Raw genomic sequence first — 22,242 nt, 5'->3', positions numbered from 1 at the left:
ACTTCCATTATCTACACATTGTTTTTCATGTACCTGCATTTAGCGCTGGTTATTTATCTATAGTTTGTTTTATCCAAGGCAGGCTTGATCACCTTTGCCTAGACTCAACCTAGTTGCTTCACAGATCATACATCTTTGGTTAGTGCGCAGTTCTTTCGATTATTTTTTTAAAAGATCTAAATTGCCTGTTTTGCACCTCTATAAGAGGCCTACACTCCAATACAACTTATTCTCTATCATAAAACACCATAAATCGCGATATAAGCCTGAGTGTGTTAAGTGCCCCTCACTCCCAATTTTGCCACCTGTTAGTCACTGATTCTTATTTACTTGTATTTCTAAGTACAGTCATCCTCTTCTTTCTTCCCGCCTAAATTTCCTGTAGCAAACTTGCCTGTCCAGTGGTGAGAGCCAACAGAGAGCGCCAATTAACATATGTTTAAGGCGAATTACAAAAACAGACCTGTCCTGTTGCTGACGCCTTTTAGTGGTAATTGCCACAGCAATATTGCCCCAGGCCTTCTGCGGGTCTCCTATCCCGGCAACATCACATCCAAGCTGTCTCCAGCACTCATCAAAGATGGCCTTCCACTTCTCATCAGCTGCCACTGAAAGACGGCCCAGCTTTCTGTATATAAGTTATGGTAAAAATCAAATTTTATGGTAAAAGACAGTGGCCAATTCTATTATCTTACTTTCAACGAGTATGTTATTTATGCAAGTAATGAAACACTAATGACGTAAAGTCACACACACACTGAAATTTCAGATTAGTGATTTGGGGCCTGATTCATTAAGGAACTTAAATTAAGGAGTTTCTTATTTAAGTCTCCTGGACAAAACCATGTTACAATACAAGGGTTACAAACTAGTTTTCTGTTTTGCACATAAGTTAAATACTGACTGTTTTTTCATGTAGCACACAAATATCAACTTTAAATTTCAGTGTACAAATAAGCTATCAAGTATTTGTGTGCTACATGAAAAAACAGGCAGTATTTAACTTATGTGCAAAACAGAAAACTAGTTTTCACCGCTTGCATTTTAACATGGTTTTGTCCAGGAGACTGAAATAAGATACCTCTTAATTTAAGTTCCTTAAATGAATCAGGCCCTTGGACTTTCTCAGGGCGATACTTGGCAAACTGTGGCACAGCTACACTTCCTTAGTGTAAAGGTGCCAAAATTTCTATTTATGCCGTAATCATATTCAAAGAGATCTTACAATTATTGCTATGCAAGCGGTACCATTTTCAATGATTTAATTCAAAAGATGGTTCAAAAATGTGATGTTTTTATAAATTTTATCATTTTGAAAATAAGGGTATGGGTCGAGCAGGGAGGAATGTAATTGAGCAGAGGGGGGCTGCAGCTGAAGATTTTCTGTGTAAGTGTGCAGTGACAGGCCAGCAGGCAATGGAAGAACCATTCATTGTGTGTGTGGGTAGTTTAAGAATTTGCTATGTACATTTTATATATAACACTGTATACTATTAATAAGGCTAGCTACATCGCTAAGAAATATATAACAGCACAATGGTGAGACTCACAGTGTCTTAGTATCCTCCTGCTCCCCTTCATACAAGCTTGGCTTTATATACGTGCCACTGACTTTGATTCCAGAACCCCACTCTCCACTGAAAACACCCTCAATACAGTCTCCATTGGACATTGTGAGTACTCCCTGAAATAAAGAGGCAGCAAAAATAAGCATGCACAGATGTCTGTCAGTAACTAGCTACAAAACAAGAGAAATCTCACCTTGCCATTTAATGTCCAATCATCTGAGAACTCTCCTTCATAAATAGTGTCATCTTCAGAGAGTAGAACCCCACATCCCTACACACACACAAATGCAAAGCTAGGTTTTACAAACACATAAAGCAACATCTTCAATTCATGAAGATAACGATTGCATTGATATCTGCTAACTTAGTAAGAAAATATATATTTTAACCTCCTATAATATAAACGTATGGGTATGTAATCATGGAGAGATTGATATCTACCTGCAGAATGTTGCAATGCACTGCGTTCATCAGAAGGTTAACATAGACTAAGCAGATCACGAAATAGTGATTTATTGATTACTAAAAGGAAAACTGTCTATACTCACTGTATAATGGAATAATAGAATAAGCTGCATTGAGAGTCCATTCTGCATCTGCAGTAGGTGCAGTGTGTACAGACAAAACATTTTTTCATAGTAATCAATACATTATTATTTTGAGGCCCACATAGGCTATATTGAATTTACTGTGAACACTTTGCAGGGCAATGCACATCGCATAGATATCAAACCATCCTTTGATACGATTATATTGGCTGAATTCCCAGATGCATTTGTGGTAGAAGAAATAGCTGCCAAGGCTACAATACAAATACATAATGTTACCATATGGGGAATTGTTTCATAAAGGAATGAAGTAGATAGTTATAGTAAGGGTAATTGTTTAAATAAAAATGAAACGTGCTGGTTTAATAAATAAATACAATTGAGTAGGTGATCGTTAAATGAATAGATAATGTATTGTATTGTATAGGATAGGATATGTATCCGTATATATATGTGTGTGTGTGAGTATGTGTGTGTGTATATATATATATATAATTGTAAGAAATAGATAGGTTAAGATATAGTTTTGTGCACATAGTGAATTAAAGGCGGAGAGAGACTGAGTCATTGTAAATTAACAATTGAGATTGACCATTAACCCAGTTTATACAATTAGAAGGTGTGGGAATAAAACAATGGCAGGTTTATCAATTAGCCAAAGGGCTATTTACATATCAAAGGACCATCAGTGAAGAAAAGACATCCTTCATTTACGGCCTCTTCACTTAAGCCGGAGATTAAATAACTTCAGACAATATGTAGGCCAAATTATATTGAACCAATACAGACATCTCATGTTTATCCCTGTTTGTTCACGTCATGTGAAATCCTTAGGACAATAATTATAATACTGAAACTTATTCACATCAAAGACTTGGCTTGTCACCTTGGGGAACAAAAGGACCTCAATTGGTTTTATGACACTTGAAAAGCAGTCATGTATTGTGTAAGTTTTACATAGATTGCAATCATGCAATGCCAGGTTTGGAGTGGGGGTTCTATGGATATATATATATATATGAGCGTTCAGTAGTAGCAGAGGGAGGAAAAAGAAAAAGAAGTTGAACAAGAGAGAAGGATCCTATTTTAAGAAAACAACTCACAGGTAGTATACTTATGATTATCTTGCAAGAATACAATATGCATATGAATTGTTAATGTTTGTAAAAGTATGTCATGTTTTTATGTTTGTTTACTGTATAGTTAGATAAGGAAGCGTATATAATTAGAAATCTTATCCCATGGTGTATTGTTATCTTATAACTTGTATCATTTGAATATTAAATAATTGTTGAAATAGAGCTGAGTTTTCACGTCAAACTTATTTATTTAGAATCACTAATATATCAAAACTGCATGTAAATATATGTTTATGTCAGCTTGACAAGGTTGGACTTTCCGCATAGTCAGATGAGCCAATTTAATATATCTGTGTATATAGTATATTTATTATCGCATAAATATATATATTGGACTGTAGCAATATAGACATTCCCTGTTAGAAATACATGAGCCAGTTATATGCACATACGTGATAAATGTGATTATAATATATGTGATTGGACTAGAAGTAGTTTCGCCATTTTTATGAGCCAACCAATTGCAAGTCTGATATGATATATTTGCAGATATAATATATGATACATATAAGATGTGTGTGTATATAAATATATATATATATATATATATAAAAAATATATATATTTATATATATATATATATATATATATATATATATATATACACACACACACACACACACACACACACAAGTGTATGATACTCATGCATTCTAGTCAAATCCTGCTATTTAAGGTGTTAAAAAGGTTCTTGTCATGCATTTGGGCCACTGTCACTTCTCCTTCAAGGAATATATATATATTTTTTTTAAATCTTTATAAACACTTTTAACAATTAACAAATTAAATTAACAAATTAAAAACATCTTAGTATACCAAATTTCAGCCCATTCTGAATTTTTTTCCCCACACACACTAAGAATTTAGTAGGTCAGTGTATAACTCCGCCCAGCAGGTGGCGCTGCAGCTTGGTTTTATTTTTTTCACACACAGACAGACTAACACACGCCACTAGACATTTATATTATAGAGATATATATATATATATATATATATATATATATATATATATATATATATATATATATATATATATATAGACATAGCTATATGTATATATATTTGAACACTTATATGTAAAATTTAATAAGAGAAAAAGATATATATTGATTCCAGTCTCGTTTACAATAAGTTATACCACATTATGTCAAGTATAGATGAGCCATAACACACTGCGCTGAGTGCATCTTCATTTAAATACAACTCACCATCATCTTATTGCTGTTAAAGGCTCCTTCATAGTATAAACCAAACTGGGTCACCACTAGCCCATTGCCTTGCCGAAGATCATCTTGCCACATTCCCATGTATTTCTCTCCCCTGCACCAAACAAAGACACTTTTGCTTATACAAGAACTGTGCTAAATCAATGTAGTCTGCAAGCACACTATACAATTTAAAGCGATTTTTAGTGGCATTTTTTGGGTGTATGAAACAATTACACATCATGGACACAATATACATTACCACCTGCCTAAACCTCAGAACCTTTAGATGTTTCTGTTGTCTGTTGACTGTGCACCCCGCAAGTATAACGACTGCTCTAATGCTGGTTCTAGCACCACCGGTAAGTTTGTTTATTCAAAGATAGCCTAACCAGTTTTATGCCACAAATGGTGCTTCCTCAGAGGTTAATCCTAGATTAACCTAGTTAGGTTGTAAGGGTAAACTGAAAAGACAGTAGATCCACCAACACAATTATAGATTAGCTTTATTTGAATAAACAAGCTAACTGGTGGTGCCTAAAACCAACATAAGTGTGGCCATTCTACTTGCTGTATTTTGTGATTTTCTCATGGTTGAGGAGTTGTCCTATGGTCTTTGCTTAACAGAAACACAAAGGTCTAAATCCAGCTGGTTATAATCACACACCAATATTACAAGTACTTCTACAAGTTTGACAGGGTGCTCTAATCCTGTAAAGTACTTTAACACTATGGCCTTTAAGTATTGACACCTGCAATATGTGTCTACTGGCTACTATTCTGAAATGAAGATCATCAAGGCAAAAATGAGATTGTTGTACTTACGTTAAATCCTTTTCTCTGAATCCAATGAGGCACATTGGATATGCTGGGGTAGTGTGCGGAGACAGGAGCTTGGGCACTTTACATTTAACTCCACAAACCTAAGGTCCCCTCCTCTATTCCCCCACTAGCCTACTGGGGACTTCACTATTTACTAACAAAGCCCTGAGGACAGATCAAGGAGTGCAGAACTAGTGGGGGAAGAGAGAACAATGTTCGCCAACAATTCAGCCTCAAAGAGAACCCAAACAAGGTGAACAAGGAATTAACAAAAAGCTGAAAAGGGTGGGCATTCATGGACCTCCATTGAATCCAATTTCTCCTTCATCCTATGAGGGGGGGTATGCAATACACTGGACAGGTCTCAAAGCTGTCCCTAAAGGAGGGTACACCCAAAATTCACAGTAGACAGCACCTTCTATCCGCGGGTGGCACCATTGGATGACAATAATGTTGCATCGGTAAAAAATAGGATTATTTGTAAAGAAGATTAAACACCTCCACAATGGCTGGAATGCTCAAGATCCTGTGTGTTCCTCTGAAGGTCAGGGCACTCTTGGTGCCTCCCTGTCCAAAGGAGAAAGGGAGCCACCTATTGAAGTAGTTAACCCAGCCACCAAATCACTGACTGGCACACCCTTGGAAAAAATCTGATAAACTGACCGGGCAGATGATGTTGAAATTCATTCCATCAGTTTGATCTGAAATGCTCTCGAGTGAAACTGTCCAGAGTGCATCGCCACAAAGAAGGAAACTATCTGTGCATAGGACTTTTAAACAAAAGTAAACAGACAACAGTCTGATATAACAGGGTATTTGGGAGGCCCTGCAAGGAGAAAAATATGCCTTCAGTCGAAAAAACACCTTATGCTGGCGGGTATCGAAAAGCAGACACAGAAATACCATCCTGCTGAGATTTAAACGTCTAGGCAGTCTCCTGTACATGAGCCTGTTGAAAGGTAGGGGGAATGCCATGCCCTGATTTGTAGACCATTCAGGTAGGGATGACAGGCAACCCCCCTAGGATCTCTGAAGAGGAGCCATCACTGCCCTGATCATGGTAACATCCACGGCACTGAAGATAAGTCAAAAGGCAAAGCCCAAACGAAAGACAGTGGGACCGTAGAGTGAATCTGATGAGATAATGTTGTCCCTAGCGAGGGATTGGTCCTTTATCGTAAAACACTTTTATGGTGTCTAATGAAGGGTTATTATTAATCCTCCTTGACACTGTGGTTAACTGGAGTGTGTACACAGCGAATTATATTGATTTCTGTTGGTGAGATAGACATGAAAGGGTTGCGCCCTATGGGTAAACTCCCCTATAGTAGAGGGATTCTTATTAGTGATCCAAAATATCAAATTGCCTAATTCCCATTATCAATAGGAGAATAATTCCAAGATTATGGTATGTATGCAATACATTTGTCTGGAGAGACTATATTAGTGACCATGTATATAGAAACATAATCATCTGATGATACATTTAGTTGGTATATATTCCATTTCTATCTATATTATCCATATGTATTCACCAAACTAATAAATGGTGTGTGAATTTATAAGGTGATGAGATATATAAACGTGTTATCAGGCATATAACCCCACCAGGGGTATATCAACTGTAGAGTCATAACTTGAGCTGCATTCTTCCCTCTCTGTTAATCAATAAGTATATTGAGATATGTCAGTTAAATAGATGGACATTGCAACATAGTTAATATCACTATCATATACCGAGAGGGTAATAACTGATCCCTATTAGAATTTCTGATTTTCAGGAGCGCTCAGTCTAATATCTGCTATACCTAAGTGGCTAGTATTTATGCCAGCTCTAGATATTGAGACTGTGTGCAAGAGTCAGTACCTGACTGGCCACTAGACAATCCAGAGCACCACCTTTGGGAAAATTATAAAAATGATATCCGTTCCTAGGATTGGTCATCCACGTATCCAACATAATAGGACATTTGCTGTGCACAATAAAAAGTTGAAAGTGGACTGCAAAACAGATGCAAAGTTAAGAGCAAAGCTAAAGCAAAAATTATTGAACCAGCTCTCTTACCCAATATACCCTAAGGAAGAGTGAGCTGCTCACTGCTGCTTTGTCAATGTGCTCTCATTGTGAGGTAAACCCAGCCAAGAAGGAGGTGCTGTATAGGGATAGCACTCTCCCCCCAGGGCCCAACACTAAGATGGCTGCCATCCACAAGGGCATCCTCCCCAGACCATCCAATGCCTAGTTTGGGGCTGCCTGAACAGGGAGCCTCATCTGAAATCCACCCCCTGGAAGGACCCTCCATCCACCCCTCCTGTGCAGGGCCTAGCACCAGGGGCGGATTGCAACTTTGAACCAGCTCCCCCTCTTCAGGAGTAGATGGGACCAACTTATCTTACTGCCTCGCCTCTGCTGCACGGTCTGGTGCCAGTCCTGGAGCCTGATAGTGCTGTCTGGCCCAGGGATCCAGCTCACTATTGGTGCGCAGATTCTACCCCTGAAGGCGATCCCATGTCGTTAGCAGGCAGGCAGCAAGAGGGGGTAATGTTCGTGGTACCACTTCTGTCTGCTCCAGGCATCCTGCAACCGCTGTGGTTAAGCGGGAGCTGGATAGAAGTCATTAACTAAACAAAAATTTGGTCCACTACAGGCTTCTGGAGTATTGAAGGGGAGAAGCTTAAGTTTGTGGAGTCAAATTTAAAAGGGCTCAAGTTCCTGTCTGCACACTATATACCTCAGTATATTATCGTAGATTTGCAAGGTGACAGTGCTCCATCCAGTAGGAAAAACAGTGCATATATAAAACAGGCGGACATACAAGGTAGACAATATAAATACAGACATAAAAACAATGGTTATGGAGGACCCTGCTCATTAAAGAGCTTACATTCTAAGTGGAAGAGTGCCTAGTTGAAACAAGAGGAGCAAATGTGGTTCAGAGTAGAGATTGGGATAATTGTGAGGGTGCATTAGTGTGAATAGTGTAATCAGGGAGAAGGTCACCTCTAAAGAAAAGAAATGGGTTTTCAAAGAGATTTAAAGGCTGTGGGAAAGTCTGATTGAGCATGTTAGGGAACTCCATAAGTGGAGAGCAGCATGGGAGAAGTCTTGTAGGCAGGAGTGAGAGGTGGTTACCAGAGACTATATCCGGTATTTCCTCCCCCCAAAGTATAACGACCAATGGAGATTTCAACATATTCTGGTTTTACCATCTTTGTAAAACAGGAAGTGGTATTCATAAGCATTCCTTAGCCCATTGAAACATCTTGTTTTTTGCTGACAGGAATGGAACTTTGTAGGATTGTCAGCTGTCAGACCCCATCAGCAGGTACTAGTCGACAACTGTTGTTTCAACTGTAAGTTGGCTAACTGTAGCCAATCCGTTACTCCGCATTAGTTAAGTGAGTATCTGTTAGTCCATTTCATAAACAATTTCCTGACCACTGGCCTGTCATTGGATGGATGTTATTTGTTTGGTACTCATTTTCGAAACAACCATGAAACTGCAACCCCAACAGTGAAGCTGGTACCAAAGCACTAGTAGAGCATGTCTGGCACCCCTTCTGAACTTGCACACAAGTGATTTATATTTACCTGCCTACTTGCCTTAATTCCCTTTGTATGCACATATGTAGTTGCTAACTTAACAGTAAAACACATGGAAGGCAGGTGTACCTAATAAACTGGTGCTCATAGGACTTTAAATAAATTGACGTACTATGTGTGTGCCCAAATATAAATACGTAACCCAAAATGTAAACCCTTATTTTAAATATAGTACCTTCTGCTAAGTTCCTAAATTTTTAATATAAAGTATTTCAGGACTGCCACCATCAAAACAGATTGAAAAATAATTATATCTTTAAGTTTATTGTTTAAATTAAAAATGAAAGTTGTTCAAGACAAAATCCTAAGTATAACTGTATGAAATAAGATTGTGTATTGCACAAGTACCTTGTGATATCATCAAAGACTCCATACCCGGTCTTCTTATCTACTACCCACTGACCAATGAACATACTGGGTGATGAGGAGGTCAATTTCCCACTTCGGAGGAGACCATGTCCATGACGATTGTTATCCTGAAAGCAGCCTTCATATACTTCACCATTTGCATACCTGGGATACAGAAAAAGAAAACTGTAGGAATATGGGAAATACAGAAGTAAAACCAGTAACAAGAAACAGAATACATACAAATTATGTATCATTTAGGGTACAGACAATAAGAAACAGAATTATTTTGTTAGCTGCACTAGATCTTACCAGAAGGTACCTTGACCACACATTTTGCCATCTTTCCAAAGACCAAGATAGCGGTCATTCTTTTTTAAGGCTTTGTTGGGGATAATGTACTCTCCGTACCTGTGAACAGAGAATACAAGAGAGAAAAAGATTGTCAATCCGCTCTAAAGCAAGGACAAACCTCAGTAGATATTATTTGTTATATGAGGGGGTGCTCCCTAAACTGGACGAATCTAGAACATAAAGGGAATCAATTGATGGTAGACATCAACTGAAAAAAGTAGTGTGTGGGGCACTCCTGTCCATGAAAAGTTTTTTAATTTCATTAAAATCAACTTTATTAATAATTATTATTAAAAATTAGTCAAATATCGGATATCAGACTAGGCGAATTTATTAAAAGAATATAAAAGTGCAAAAGATTAGAAATTAGTGTGCAAAGATAAATAAAATAGACCCCTAAAAGGAGCCGGTAATAATGTCATTTATTTAATCAATTACTAGATTTGTTGACTAGAGAAATAACTGAGTCAATAGTAATTGATTTATTCTAATAGTCAGAATAATGCACCGTAAACCCAGATTAGCACATATATTTGATTTTGTTGGAATACTCCTTTCCAAATTATGCAAATATTATTATATCAATTAGGGATAACTGTCAACTCCCCACGATTCTAAATATCAGTGTATATGCATATATAGCGTTCATTCATATTTTATTGCTAAATCCTTCTTTGGATACAGAGAAGAGATAGGCTTATTATCAGTGGGACAGAGTACCCATTAATAATAAGCAGTGGCTTCGGAGGATCTAATTAACACATATATTGTGCGGGACTACCTATACAATTCGCCGGAGTTTAACCGGCACATAGCCTATGGTCCCTATTCTCTAGACGGATTTATAGCATATTGGAATGAACCTATTGAGTGTAATGAGCTTGGTTCACGGCACGACCGCAGGAGAATCCTGCCGACCGGAGATCATATACTGCATATACTGCGGACCTACTTACTATGTCACAGGGAACTTATTAAATCAATAGCTATGCCGTTCTGAATTAATATTTTAACTTTGTTTTGACCCTTCGTGTGGCAGAACAACAAAGTATCTGCTTAATAAATTGATAACACATACAAGGGCAATTATATCCTAACTGGAATTTTACACTCTGTTCCATTAACAATAAACCTTACTCATTTAAGGATGTAGCAGTGAAATCTGAATGAATGTTATACATGCACATGTACTGATTTCTAGACCTGTAGGAATTGACAATCATTCCCAATTGATACAATAGTATCCACATATACTGTAAGGAATTTTTAATAGTATGAGCCAATTTGGTCTCACGGTGTATGATTCTGATAATCTGTTAATCAGAAGAGGGTAGCGAGACGTGTCTACGTCACAAGACCCGGGACTAGGGAGTTGGCCATTCCTTTTGGAGGAATAGGGACGATAGGTTGCGTGCCGGTCACACTCCGGCGAATTCAATAGGTAGTTTCGCACGGTATACATTACCCTGATCAAGATGGGATTCTCCTTTGACATTGAATTTGCTGTAGAGGGATAGGGATAGTAGCACCTCCTATTCCAACGGTTTAAACAGCAAGGATATCTTCTCCGTATTACAGTAACTTACAGTTGGTGTTCCCTTACATTCAGATTGCCAATCCAGTATTCACCATTGATGGAGATTATACATTGCGGGCACACATATTATGTGACAGGGGATTTTCTGGATTTTCTAGAATAATAGCTATTTAGTCACCAGTTATATTTGAATTCTGTTATGAATTTTCGGTATAATAGAATAATAAAGTATCTGTTTGATAAACTGATAACATCTAATAGGGTTATTATACCCCAACTGGAGACTATTGGACAACTTTAATCTGGTACTCTGTCCCACTGATAATAAGCCTATCTCTTCTCTGTATCCAAAGAAGGATGTAGCAATAAAATATGAATGAACGCTATATATGCATATACACCGATATTTAGAATCGTGGGGAGTTGACAGTTATCCCTAATTGATATAATAATATTTGCATAATTTGGAAAGGAGTATTCCAACGAAATCAAATATATGAGCTAATCTGGGTTTACGGTGCATTATTCTGACTATTAGAATAAATCAATTACTATTGACTCAGTTATTTCTCTAGTCAACAAATCTAGTAATTGATTAAATAAATGACATTATTACCGGCTCCTTTTAGGGGTCTATTTTATTTATCTTTGCACACTAATTTCTAATCTTTTGCACTTCTATATTCTTTTAATAAATTCACCTAGTCTGATATCAGATATTTGCCTAATTTTTAATAATAATTATTAATAAAGTTGATTTTAATGAAATTAAAAAACTTTTCATGGACAGGAGTGCCCCACACACTACTTTTTTCAGTTGATGTCTACCATCAATTGATTCCCTTTATGTTAACAGAGAATACAAGTCAAGTCTAATACTATGTTATGGTTATATGGGTCTAGTTTTAGTAAATTATATTTTACCCATCCTCCATGCCATTCCGAAATTCACCAGAGTACATCCTTCCATCTGGCCAGCTCAGTACCCCTCTAGAACAAGCAAAAAGAGAGTGACCAGTCATATCTCTGAACTCCACTCTCAGTGAACAAATACAAGAAACAAGCTGATCATATCAAGAAATCCTCCAACCCAAATAGATCTATTTTAAGCGACTTTGTTACAAATGTCATCATTTTAAAATCAGTAATCAGAGTAGCCTATTTTCTTGTACAGAAAAAAACCCCAATAAGCATTGTCTTTAATCAGTTAGCATGAAAGATTATACTGTGAATAGCACATGGTATGTTTATATTTGTGTGCTTTTGGTAGGGAACTTTGATTGTTAAATCCACTAAGGCAACGATTAATAGAAACCCGAATAATATTCTTCAATATATTGGTGTCATATTAAAAGAAAAAAATAATGATGTTAATATTCATGATTAAGTACAGTCTTTTCTTAATTTGTATATACCTGCCATGTGGTTTTCCAGTTAGCCAGCGACCCTCATATGTAGCATCTTTTAGTCTTGGATCCTTGTAAAAGGTGTACTTGGCACTGCGTGACAGAGGGGGATCCTGCCTTACAATGCTCCCACTTGTGGGAGGAAAAGGCTCATACATTCCCCTTAGAGCTTGGTCCACTGCTAGGCTAATTGCTCGAAGCCATTTAGTCTGCAGCACAAAGCACAAGACAAGAACAAACTTTATACAGAGGAATGTATTTTGCCAGTACGAAAATCCCTTAAGGAGTTTTCTTCACCATTTTAACTTTCTAGAATAGCACACGTGGCTCTACACTGCAGCTCACTTGTTTTTCAGCCGTCCATAACTATACAGTATTTCAATATTTTCCATTTTCTGTGATTGTACAGCAGTAGTATTCACACCTTTTTACTGTTAATGAGCTTTACACCAGCTGACTATTGCCTGAAAAGGACCACTAAAAATAAAATGAATGGTTTCCTATGGACTCACTCCCACCACTGAGTTTTAAGACATTACCACCACATTTAAAATTTTAGAACGCTGCATGACCTATTTTACTGTATTAGCATACTGTATTAGCATGCTATCAGTTATCAGTACAACAGACTGTGTGTATAGATTGCATGACAAGTACAAGGAAAACCCATCACAAAGCAAGCATCAATAGTGCTTATTCTTTTGCATGCATTGTAAACCATTTTCCCAGCTCATTTGATTGAATGAGCCTTCAAGGAGGCAACATTAGCGTTACAAATAAAGTTTGCGTGTATTCTTATTTATTACAACATGCATCATCAGAACATTAAATTGTCCAAAAATCAATGCTACACAAAATTAAAGTTATATGTACAAAATCATAACATTCTGGCTGTCTACAGATTCAACTTGTATAGGGTTTGGGCAAAAAGATATAATTCAAACAACAAAGAGAGTGATTTACCTTTTCCTGGGGTGACAATGCAACCAATGTTAGCTGTTCCTCTGGTGACGTGATCTTTAAACCATTGCTGGAAGAAACAACCACCACCTATGACATACACTTGTTGGAAGTTGTACGCAATTATTTTTTGAGTCACAAATGCCGTAGAGAATTCAATGAAAAATATTAACCATTTCCACAAAAATGAGACAATATTTTAATATCTAGGCCAGTTACAAACAACTGTCATCAGACTTATATTTTAGCACAGTACAATAGTTGTGTCTCGTGCACTGTGTAGTTTGCAAAAAAACAGGGATTTCAAAGTGGTCCCATATGTCCAGTGTATTAAACCCAGCACAATCTTTATGTGCTAAGCTCACTCCAGGGCCTACTCTCTCCAGATGGTACAGCAAAAGTGGTGTGAGGTATAGAGGAAGCCAACCATGGAGCATAGAATAAATCAAACCGATCGACTCTATAGCTATAATCGAGCCCACTCCCAGGTCTGGTTCCTCTACAGGGTGATTCAAAAGTCGCAGTACACCCTTTTATTTCAAAAACTCTACAGGAAATTGGGAAACCTGAATACTCCAGTAAGGTATGGGTGACGTGGTCTATCTTTTACGGTATGTACCAAACATGGGCGCCATCTTTAAATCGGCCAATCGGCCCAATTCCTGTAGAGTTTTTGAAATAAAAGGGTGTACTGCGACTTTTGAATCACCCTGTACATATCACAGCCTTCGTGCTGTTCTATCTGGACGAAGCAGTGCTGGCTGGTTAGAATTTTCTCAGACAAACCAGGTCCTGTCCATGTCCAGTACCTGGACATAAGTTCCTGACTTTGAAAGCAAAATTGTGTCTTTTAAATACTATTAGAACATTCCTGTGATCCATTAAACTCAGTCTTAAGAAGCCTGATATTACCCCTGTGGGGAAAACAGAACAAAAACACTTCAAAACAGAAAAAAAAGAAGAAGAAATTATAATGAATATGTTGAAAATTAGACCAAACACTGCTCACTCCTTTCCAGGAAGAATGAAGTGACCTCCCTGAAATGCATCATGTGATGTCAGTAGTGGGTGGAGTCTACAGCGTAGCAGGTGGGCACTCCTAGCAAGGACAGAATGTGCACTGTACAGAAGGATAGTGGGAGTTGCTAAAGGATCTTGCTTGCAATACCTACAAAATGCAGAATGATCTCTATAATAAGTGGTATGCTAACCAGCTATACTGGTCTGCATAATGGATGCTAGAAGTTCTTGTGTTCAGAAAACTTATTTGCCAGTGTGGGATACATTGTTTTCCATTTATTTATTTCCCCAGACTTCTACACTTAGCAAAGATTACATTAAAAAAAGATCAGAACCAATATTTTCAAAGTTGGATACTCAGTGGAATTAATATCCCAAAATACTGGGATACATAGTTTAGAAGGACAAGACTATATGGGGCTTTTGAAATATTGAGGACAGATACAGTTTATAATGTAGTCTAACATATCTATTTTTTATAAATATTTTTCTTTCTCTTCCCTCCTTGTCAAACAGCTCCCGAAATATCCCAGTTGGACTAATTGTGTGTGCACTATATAAAATTAAGCAGTGGTTACTTTTACGCTTTAAGTTAACATTCGTGTTCATGTATTTGTCTGGGATTAAAATCAATTAATTTTACCCACTTTATCACATATGGAAACTCATGAACTGTAGACAGAGTAACTTCTTAGTACTAATAAACTATTGTTTTCATACATTATGCAATTGCTCCATGTTCCTGTATAACCGCATGTGATTTGATCTATTATTAAACAATACATATCTATAATCATAAAGCAGAGTTCACTTCCTTAAATTTAATCCAAAAGGAAAAACTATTCTAGATTTCATAACACTAAGGGGCATATTCAATTGGCCGCGATGTTCCTTACAACATTGCGGCTGTGCATTTTTGTTACTACGGTAAAAAGCAACGCTCATTTTTGCTCGCACCTCTATGGGTAGTAAGCCAAAACGAGCATTACTTCTGTAAAAAAAAAAAATCTGCACGAGGTGTCTCATCTTACAATTGAATTCCCCCCTAAGACTGAGATCATGGATTGAAGTTACTAAAATACAGTATAGTTATATGTCTTAATTGAAATGAAACCATCATTTTAAACAGTTTTTCAAACATAAGGTTTAATTTTAAGAATTGTCCACAATCCAGAGATTACACTAAGTTTTAGAAAAACAGTTCACTCTAATCATGGGTAGAATGCCTCAAACGGACAACTGAATGCAATTTCCCAGAGTTGACCAGAATCTTCAGTTAGAGCAGTTTTCCATTGATGGACAGATGATTCTAAGTATCTGTATGGAATCATTTATTTACGTTTGCCTAACCTCCACAAAGAAACAAATACTTTTTGGGGGAGATTCAAATTTACCGCAAGCAAAAATCAGCGTTAAAATTACCATAGTTAAGGTATTCTAAAGAACAATGCAGGGAATTGAATGTTCCCCACTGTGTTAACATAGTTGATGTTGTAACAATTGGTTCTATATCGTTATGTATGTCGGTATATTTTAAATGACAGATCCCTTTAAAATTACCATTGCCGTGCTTTATAAAAACATAGCATTAGCTTTCTTACCAGAGCAGGAAACAAAACACTAAGTAGAGACTTGGAAAGTGTCCAAAATCCGAACACTACACATTTAATATCCCACAGGCACAGCCAGCTATTTTTTGCTTTAAGTAAAGCAAAACAGGAATCCAAATAATTTTGCTGCAACACAAAAGTAGATATTTTTTTAACAATACTCACACGCCAGCTACTTCTTCCGATACAGGCTCCACCCACAGTGTAGAAAGTGGGAAAATATGGTGTGTAGAGAACTATATGGAGAGTGAATAAAAGCAAGTAAGAAATGCCCATGGCATTTGTGCCGAGACCAAATAAAATATACCTTGTCTTTATGTATGCATTACTTTTACATCTTGTACACGATTGCAGCAAAATTGGTACGATGCACAAAAATATGTTAAAATATTTTTTTGCAATATAATGCCCTTATAAAATAGTAGTAGTATTTCTGCAAGACTGACACGATAAAAACCCCCTCTGGTGGTAGCAGATTTAATTCAAGTTATTAAAACATTTAGAAACGGTTTTCAAATACATTTTCAAATTATCCAGCATTAACATAATCCACACATTCCTGCTACAATTTAAGGGATACAACAAACTCAGAATTTTTCTGGATTATCCTCAGTGATATACAATCTAAATCAGTAAATCTTGCATCTATGTAAACTAAACAGAGAAAAATGAAGGCCCCCATTGTAAGTCAAAGTCAAGTATAAATATTACTACTGCTGCTGTTACTTATTACTGTGACTCTCTGTGCTATGAAAAATAAACATGAATATTTAGAAATATGAATAATGCTAAAAGGTAGAAGGATCTTTACAGATTATAGATGAACCAGCAAATCTTAGCAGGAAATGTTGGCACCACCATGAATAGCATTTCAGAAATTGAACAAAAAAGACAGGACTTATTCACCTGGGCATGGACAAGGGCATCGTTAAAAAGGATAAACCAGTTAACTGAGAAACGGCCGGCATTCTGTAAACCGAGGCCTCGATTGCTGCTCTCGCAGATCAGGCGCCTTTCTGGCTTCCTCAGAGAATCCTGCAACAGAAAGTGGCCAAATATAAAAGTCGTTCCCACTAAAAGTAGACAAAGTCACAACAAGTCGGGATACAAGTTACTGAAATGTGTGTGACCTATAGGCTTGTTACAGTTGCTAAATCATCTGTCCTTATAAACCTTGCATAAAGCGTATACAATCATTACATACTGTAGGCTCGGTTGATGAAAATATGAAAACTGTGCTAAGATTGTTATCATGTGCTTAGAGGCCAAACTGACTATAAGGAAACCTTTATGGTGCGAGGGAGAGAGGGAATTGTACCTATAAGAACGCAACATATTTTATTTATTATTTTACACATTTTTCAATGAGCAAAGAAAATTTACTTAATTTTTTTTGAAAATGTATATTATAGTGGTATACGCAAAAAAAAAAAAAAAACCAAACAAAAAAAAAAAAAAAAAAAAAAAAAAAAAAGACATGAAACTCAATGGTAACAGGATCCATGCTGGCAGGTGGTATCAAATGTATTAATGATTTAGTTCCTAGACATTTCTCTTCCTTTTCTAAAATACCAGATTGGTCCAACATCCACTAAAGGATTTTTTTTACTAATACCTTCAAAACAGCTAAAGCCAGTTTAATCAACAGGTCCCGATCACAATAGAGTCCCTCAGGCCTCCTCAAAGAGCCTCATTTCAGCGTTATACAAGAGATGGTGGTGCATGGCACAGCAACAAAGGAACCCCAATGAACTGGAATTGAAGGCAGACCTGGCAGAGACATTGAATGACGAGGCGTATCCTATAGAGATGGCAGTATGCTTACACTAAACTACACAAGCTTTATTCAGACCTGTGTTGTGCGAGGCCCGGCTCCGTTCTCCGCATATGGTGGAAGTGCCCAAAATTGTTGGCGCTCTGGTCTACAGTCAGACTTTATTCATCGCTCATACAAGTAGATTTTACTTTTTTTTTTTCCCAAACATTTTCTCTAATATTTGTTCATTAAACATTCCATACTGTAAATAGGTCAATGCAGCAGACACTTGATCCCCACCGTAGACACGAAGAATCAGAATTTGATTTGGGTCCACCACATGAACAAGAGGCATGGCAGATGAAGTAGAGTACATACCATGGCTCAATATCCACACGGATTAAACAGACTGCATACAAAGTGTACTATTGTTGGTTTTATGCCTCAAGTTATGTACAATGTTCCCAATAGTTGACCCAAACCCCAATTCTCAAAAATCTGTGGATATTACTCCTGTCTTACCCTTTCAAAAATCTCTCGACATTCTACAAAACTGGTTTCACATATATTGGCTGCAGGCAACTCGTCTATCGCTTCCCACTGGAAGCGCGCAAACCCACCTCTCTTTGCAGTCAAAAACTGCATTCGGCATGTTGCAACTTTGACAACTCCAAGGACATGGAAAAGTAGGTTTCTTGCCCTGGTCTCACTTGCAACCATTAAATTCCTTGTTCACCTAACCCCCCCCCCCCCCCCCCACCTTTTTGTCCATGAATATGTTCTGAGAAAGCGGATCTCATATTTTCTTTCCTTTTCTACCATTTTATCAGTTTAATAAATGTAATTGTTACTTGTGTCTGTTGGGAAAAAAAATAACCCTTAAAAATAAATGTTTTTCTTCCCTGAAATAGCGAGAAGGATGGAGGATTGCTTTGAACCCACATTTGCAGCATGCTCTTTCCGTGTGGCTTCCAAAATAACAAGTAGAAGTTTCTTGTTTTTTAGTAAGTGTTATCTAGAAGATGGCAAGCTGTAGTGTACATTTCTAATGATTTGACACTCAGATCAGAGACACAAACATTGTAACAACTAAGATAGGCCCGATAAAGAGATCTAATCGACGGAACCAGGAACTCAGACAAGGCAGTTTTCGGAACAGGAATGCCCAAATTACTTGGGCCCTAAACAATTTACTGCCAGGATAGGTAGTTGGCAAAAGCAGTCTATAGACTGCTAAGGACCGGACTTGCTCTAGACAGTGCAATGCCTGGAGGGTTTTAGCTCCTGGATGTACCTCCTGGGACACAGGTAATGCAAAGTTGGCCTAATTGTTCCACAGGTGATTAAATCTAGCATTTGACAAAAACATAACCATGGGCCACCTAGGTTATGATCCATCACCCCTCTTCTTGGACAAGAATTACTGTGAAGCAGATGTTCCTGTACCCCAGAAGGAAAAATGGTGTCTCAAAAATACTTTGCTGCCCTATATAGTAAAAGCCTCACTCTGCCCCCTCTGAGGCCAGTTAGGGTGCAGAGTAGAAGAACAAAACAGTTATGCAACATGAAAAGGTACTAGGAGGGCAAGATACAGTCCTTCCTGGCTAACCAACGCTGGATATTGTAGGAAGGCTGGATGAATGAGTGGTGGATATCAAAGCGGTTGTAGCAGGATGGACGCAAACTTGAGGCTGAAGCACTGGAAACAGGCTGCAGCATCCACAGGAGGATTTAAAACTGAAGCCAATTTAACAAAATAGTAGGTGCTATTACAACAGCACTTCTACTATTGGTTGCCCACGTCATGTATGTTGGTTCCAAACCTTCATTTTTCCTGCCTTTATCTTTTCGACTCCGTTCCTTCAAAATAGCTCCTGTTTCTTGGGGAAAAAAAACCAAAACTGCAACAAGGCATCTCACTGGCCCCTGGTATGGACCGTCCTGTGATGAATTGTTAAAGGCACCCACCCCCTCAGGCGAAACTGGTCCTATGACCATCCCTTTAAATAGTAGCTGTGTTTACACATAGGAGGTACATATGTAAATGTATGTATGTATGCATCTTTAAATAAAAGTATATTTTTAGTGCCACATCCAGTTACTAACTGAAAAGTAAGTAAAGGACAGTCAGAGCATAAAGACGAGCCAGTCGTCATCATCAACTTGACAATGATGAAAAAACAAAAAGAAAAACCAGCATAGTCACCCCTTCCCTTAATGAATAACCAGTTCCAGCGCTTTAGAATGGGGCTGGTTACCATTAAAGCAGAGGGACAGGAATTGCGGGGTTTCCAGTATCAGCCTGCTAATTTAGGGGAGGGTCCACACTTTTATTTATTTAACACAGTAAAGGTAAGTGCTAAACCAAGATACACCTCCTAAGAGAATTCATCTGTAGGGACTTGGACAGGTATGCCCCTCATCCAAATCTCTTGGTGAAAGGGTTGGCAAGTGCCACTAATGTTAAAGTCTAAATTTGGGGGAAACTTCTGGTGCATGCGCAGTGTGTCACAGCACATTTTTCTAGGAGCAAAAGGAATCCAACTCTAAATCAGGCCCTAGGTGTTTACTAGTTGAGTCTATACATGTACTTGTAGAGGTACTATTTCATCAGGGTTTTGAAAACACACCATGAGAATTGACAAAATAGCCCCTCTGCTCAAGTACAGACCAGAAAGATTACAGACAGACATACCGTCATCTTCCCAGGGAAGGTCTTCCAGAAACCCAGAGTGTATTCAGCCTCCTTCTTCTTTCTACTCAGAGCTTGTGCCAAAGAATCATAGCTAGTGCTGGAGTCCTGCAGCTTCTTGTACTCTAGAGAAGACTAACAAAAACAACACACCATAAGGAGACTCCTAGACAGAAATTTATGCTTTCTCTCATAACATAGAGGCAGAGATTTACTCAAAAAAATTCACTGCACTTTGAAGACAATTGTTAAAAAAATCTGTTGAATAAAACTATCGGGATTGCATTCCATTAGACTGCAAGCTCTTTCATGAGCAGCGCCCTCCCTACCCATTGTTTTCATGTCTGCATTTATTTTGTCAGTCTTTATTTGCTTATTTTAGGAAAATGAGAAGGACAGAGGTCAGTGGAACAATGTCCAGGAGGGAGCTAAAGACACACCCATAGGATGTGATTAGAGGAGCATTTGTGTACAATCTGCCAATGGAAGAACCAGAGAAGCTTCCCAAGGCCACATCACATAGCAGTGGCAAAACAGTCACAGTGCAGCTAGAGGTGGCAGGTAGTACACAAAATGCTGATTAAAATATATCTCAGTCCTTGACTGCTAGTCAAACTATGTAAGGGGGAGACTTTTATAAGGGGATTGTGGACTATGCCTAAGACACTACTGCCTTACAAATCTACCGTAAACCTGCATTATATGAAGTGGTAAAAATAAATAAAAGCTGCCATTCCTCATTAAATAACAGTATGGGAGAACTTGAGATATTACTCACATCATACTTACAGAGACTTTGAGAAAGAGTTTAGAGTGAGTTCAGAGTATAAATTCACATCAATACCGAAAAAAATGTAAATTTCCACAACAAAGTGGAGGCTAACAATCCTAGAACGTTTGAGAACTGGCTCATTATGTAGTGTGGCAGAGATAACATTTGCTGTAGAAAGGGCCCATATTATCCTTCGCAACCACCAGAGACCCATCCTCTTCCAATCATTGAGGGTATTTTAGAACTGAAAGGACAGAGACATCTACAGCAAAAAGAGAGAACTTCACAGGACAGGTAAATGTTTCTCTGTATCTGGATTTTTCACCAACACTGTAGAACACCAGAGAAAAGATGGAGGTTAAACAGAAGATGCATGCAATTGATCACCAATATGCAATGATTTAGTTATAATGAACAATTGCACTCTGGTCTTCTCTACTGTCCATAAGACAGCAGTGTCGTTGGATGAACAGGAATATCCAAAAAAACAGTGCCAAATAACAGCAAATTACCTTGCTGTTGATTACATGATGTTACGTTATTGTTTTTAAGGGACGTTGGGCATCCTATATATGTCACTGGGCATCTTACAGATATCACTGGGCAGAACCATCTGATCTTATAAAAATGGTAAATAAGACATGGTACTTAACATTGCAATCATCTCATCTATAGAATATGTAATAGAGAGCAGAGACCTGAAAGCAATATCATATCAGTGTATCGTATCAAGGGAATGCCAATGTGTTTAAAAGCGTGCTAATGCTTTGTAAATTTAAACGTTTGCTAGTTGATTTATTTATTTTTGGAAACATTTGCTTGGAGATAAACTAGTTGGCCACATTTAGTTGGGCATATCACTCTTGTTATTCTTCATCATCATATGTGTATCTTTTTTGAA

The 22,242-nt window shown here is 37.7% G+C and overlaps 1 protein-coding gene across 1 annotated transcript in view; it reads right to left on the bottom strand.

Moving 5' to 3' along the window:
* ALS2 (alsin Rho guanine nucleotide exchange factor ALS2) overlaps positions 1–22,242 on the bottom strand; it is a 101,342-nt gene that overhangs the window by 37,953 nt on the left and 41,147 nt on the right. Inside the window, exons 14-25 of the mRNA XM_075180143.1 lie at positions 20,573–20,704; positions 17,028–17,156; positions 16,287–16,357; positions 13,495–13,561; positions 12,541–12,740; positions 12,050–12,115; positions 9,547–9,645; positions 9,235–9,399; positions 4,464–4,575; positions 1,762–1,839; positions 1,551–1,684; positions 464–628 (exon numbers count right to left, since the gene is read on the bottom strand). Coding sequence (XP_075036244.1) covers positions 464–628; positions 1,551–1,684; positions 1,762–1,839; positions 4,464–4,575; positions 9,235–9,399; positions 9,547–9,645; positions 12,050–12,115; positions 12,541–12,740; positions 13,495–13,561; positions 16,287–16,357; positions 17,028–17,156; positions 20,573–20,704 — 1,418 coding nt within the window. The remainder of the gene's footprint in view (positions 1–463; positions 629–1,550; positions 1,685–1,761; positions 1,840–4,463; positions 4,576–9,234; positions 9,400–9,546; positions 9,646–12,049; positions 12,116–12,540; positions 12,741–13,494; positions 13,562–16,286; positions 16,358–17,027; positions 17,157–20,572; positions 20,705–22,242) is intronic.

This window comes from Mixophyes fleayi, chromosome 7 (genome assembly GCF_038048845.1).
Source record: "Mixophyes fleayi isolate aMixFle1 chromosome 7, aMixFle1.hap1, whole genome shotgun sequence".
NCBI classification, from domain to species: Eukaryota; Metazoa; Chordata; class Amphibia; order Anura; family Limnodynastidae; genus Mixophyes; species Mixophyes fleayi.
The sequence above is the reverse complement of the archived record's forward strand: the minus strand, read 5'-3'. Positions and strand labels throughout refer to the sequence as shown.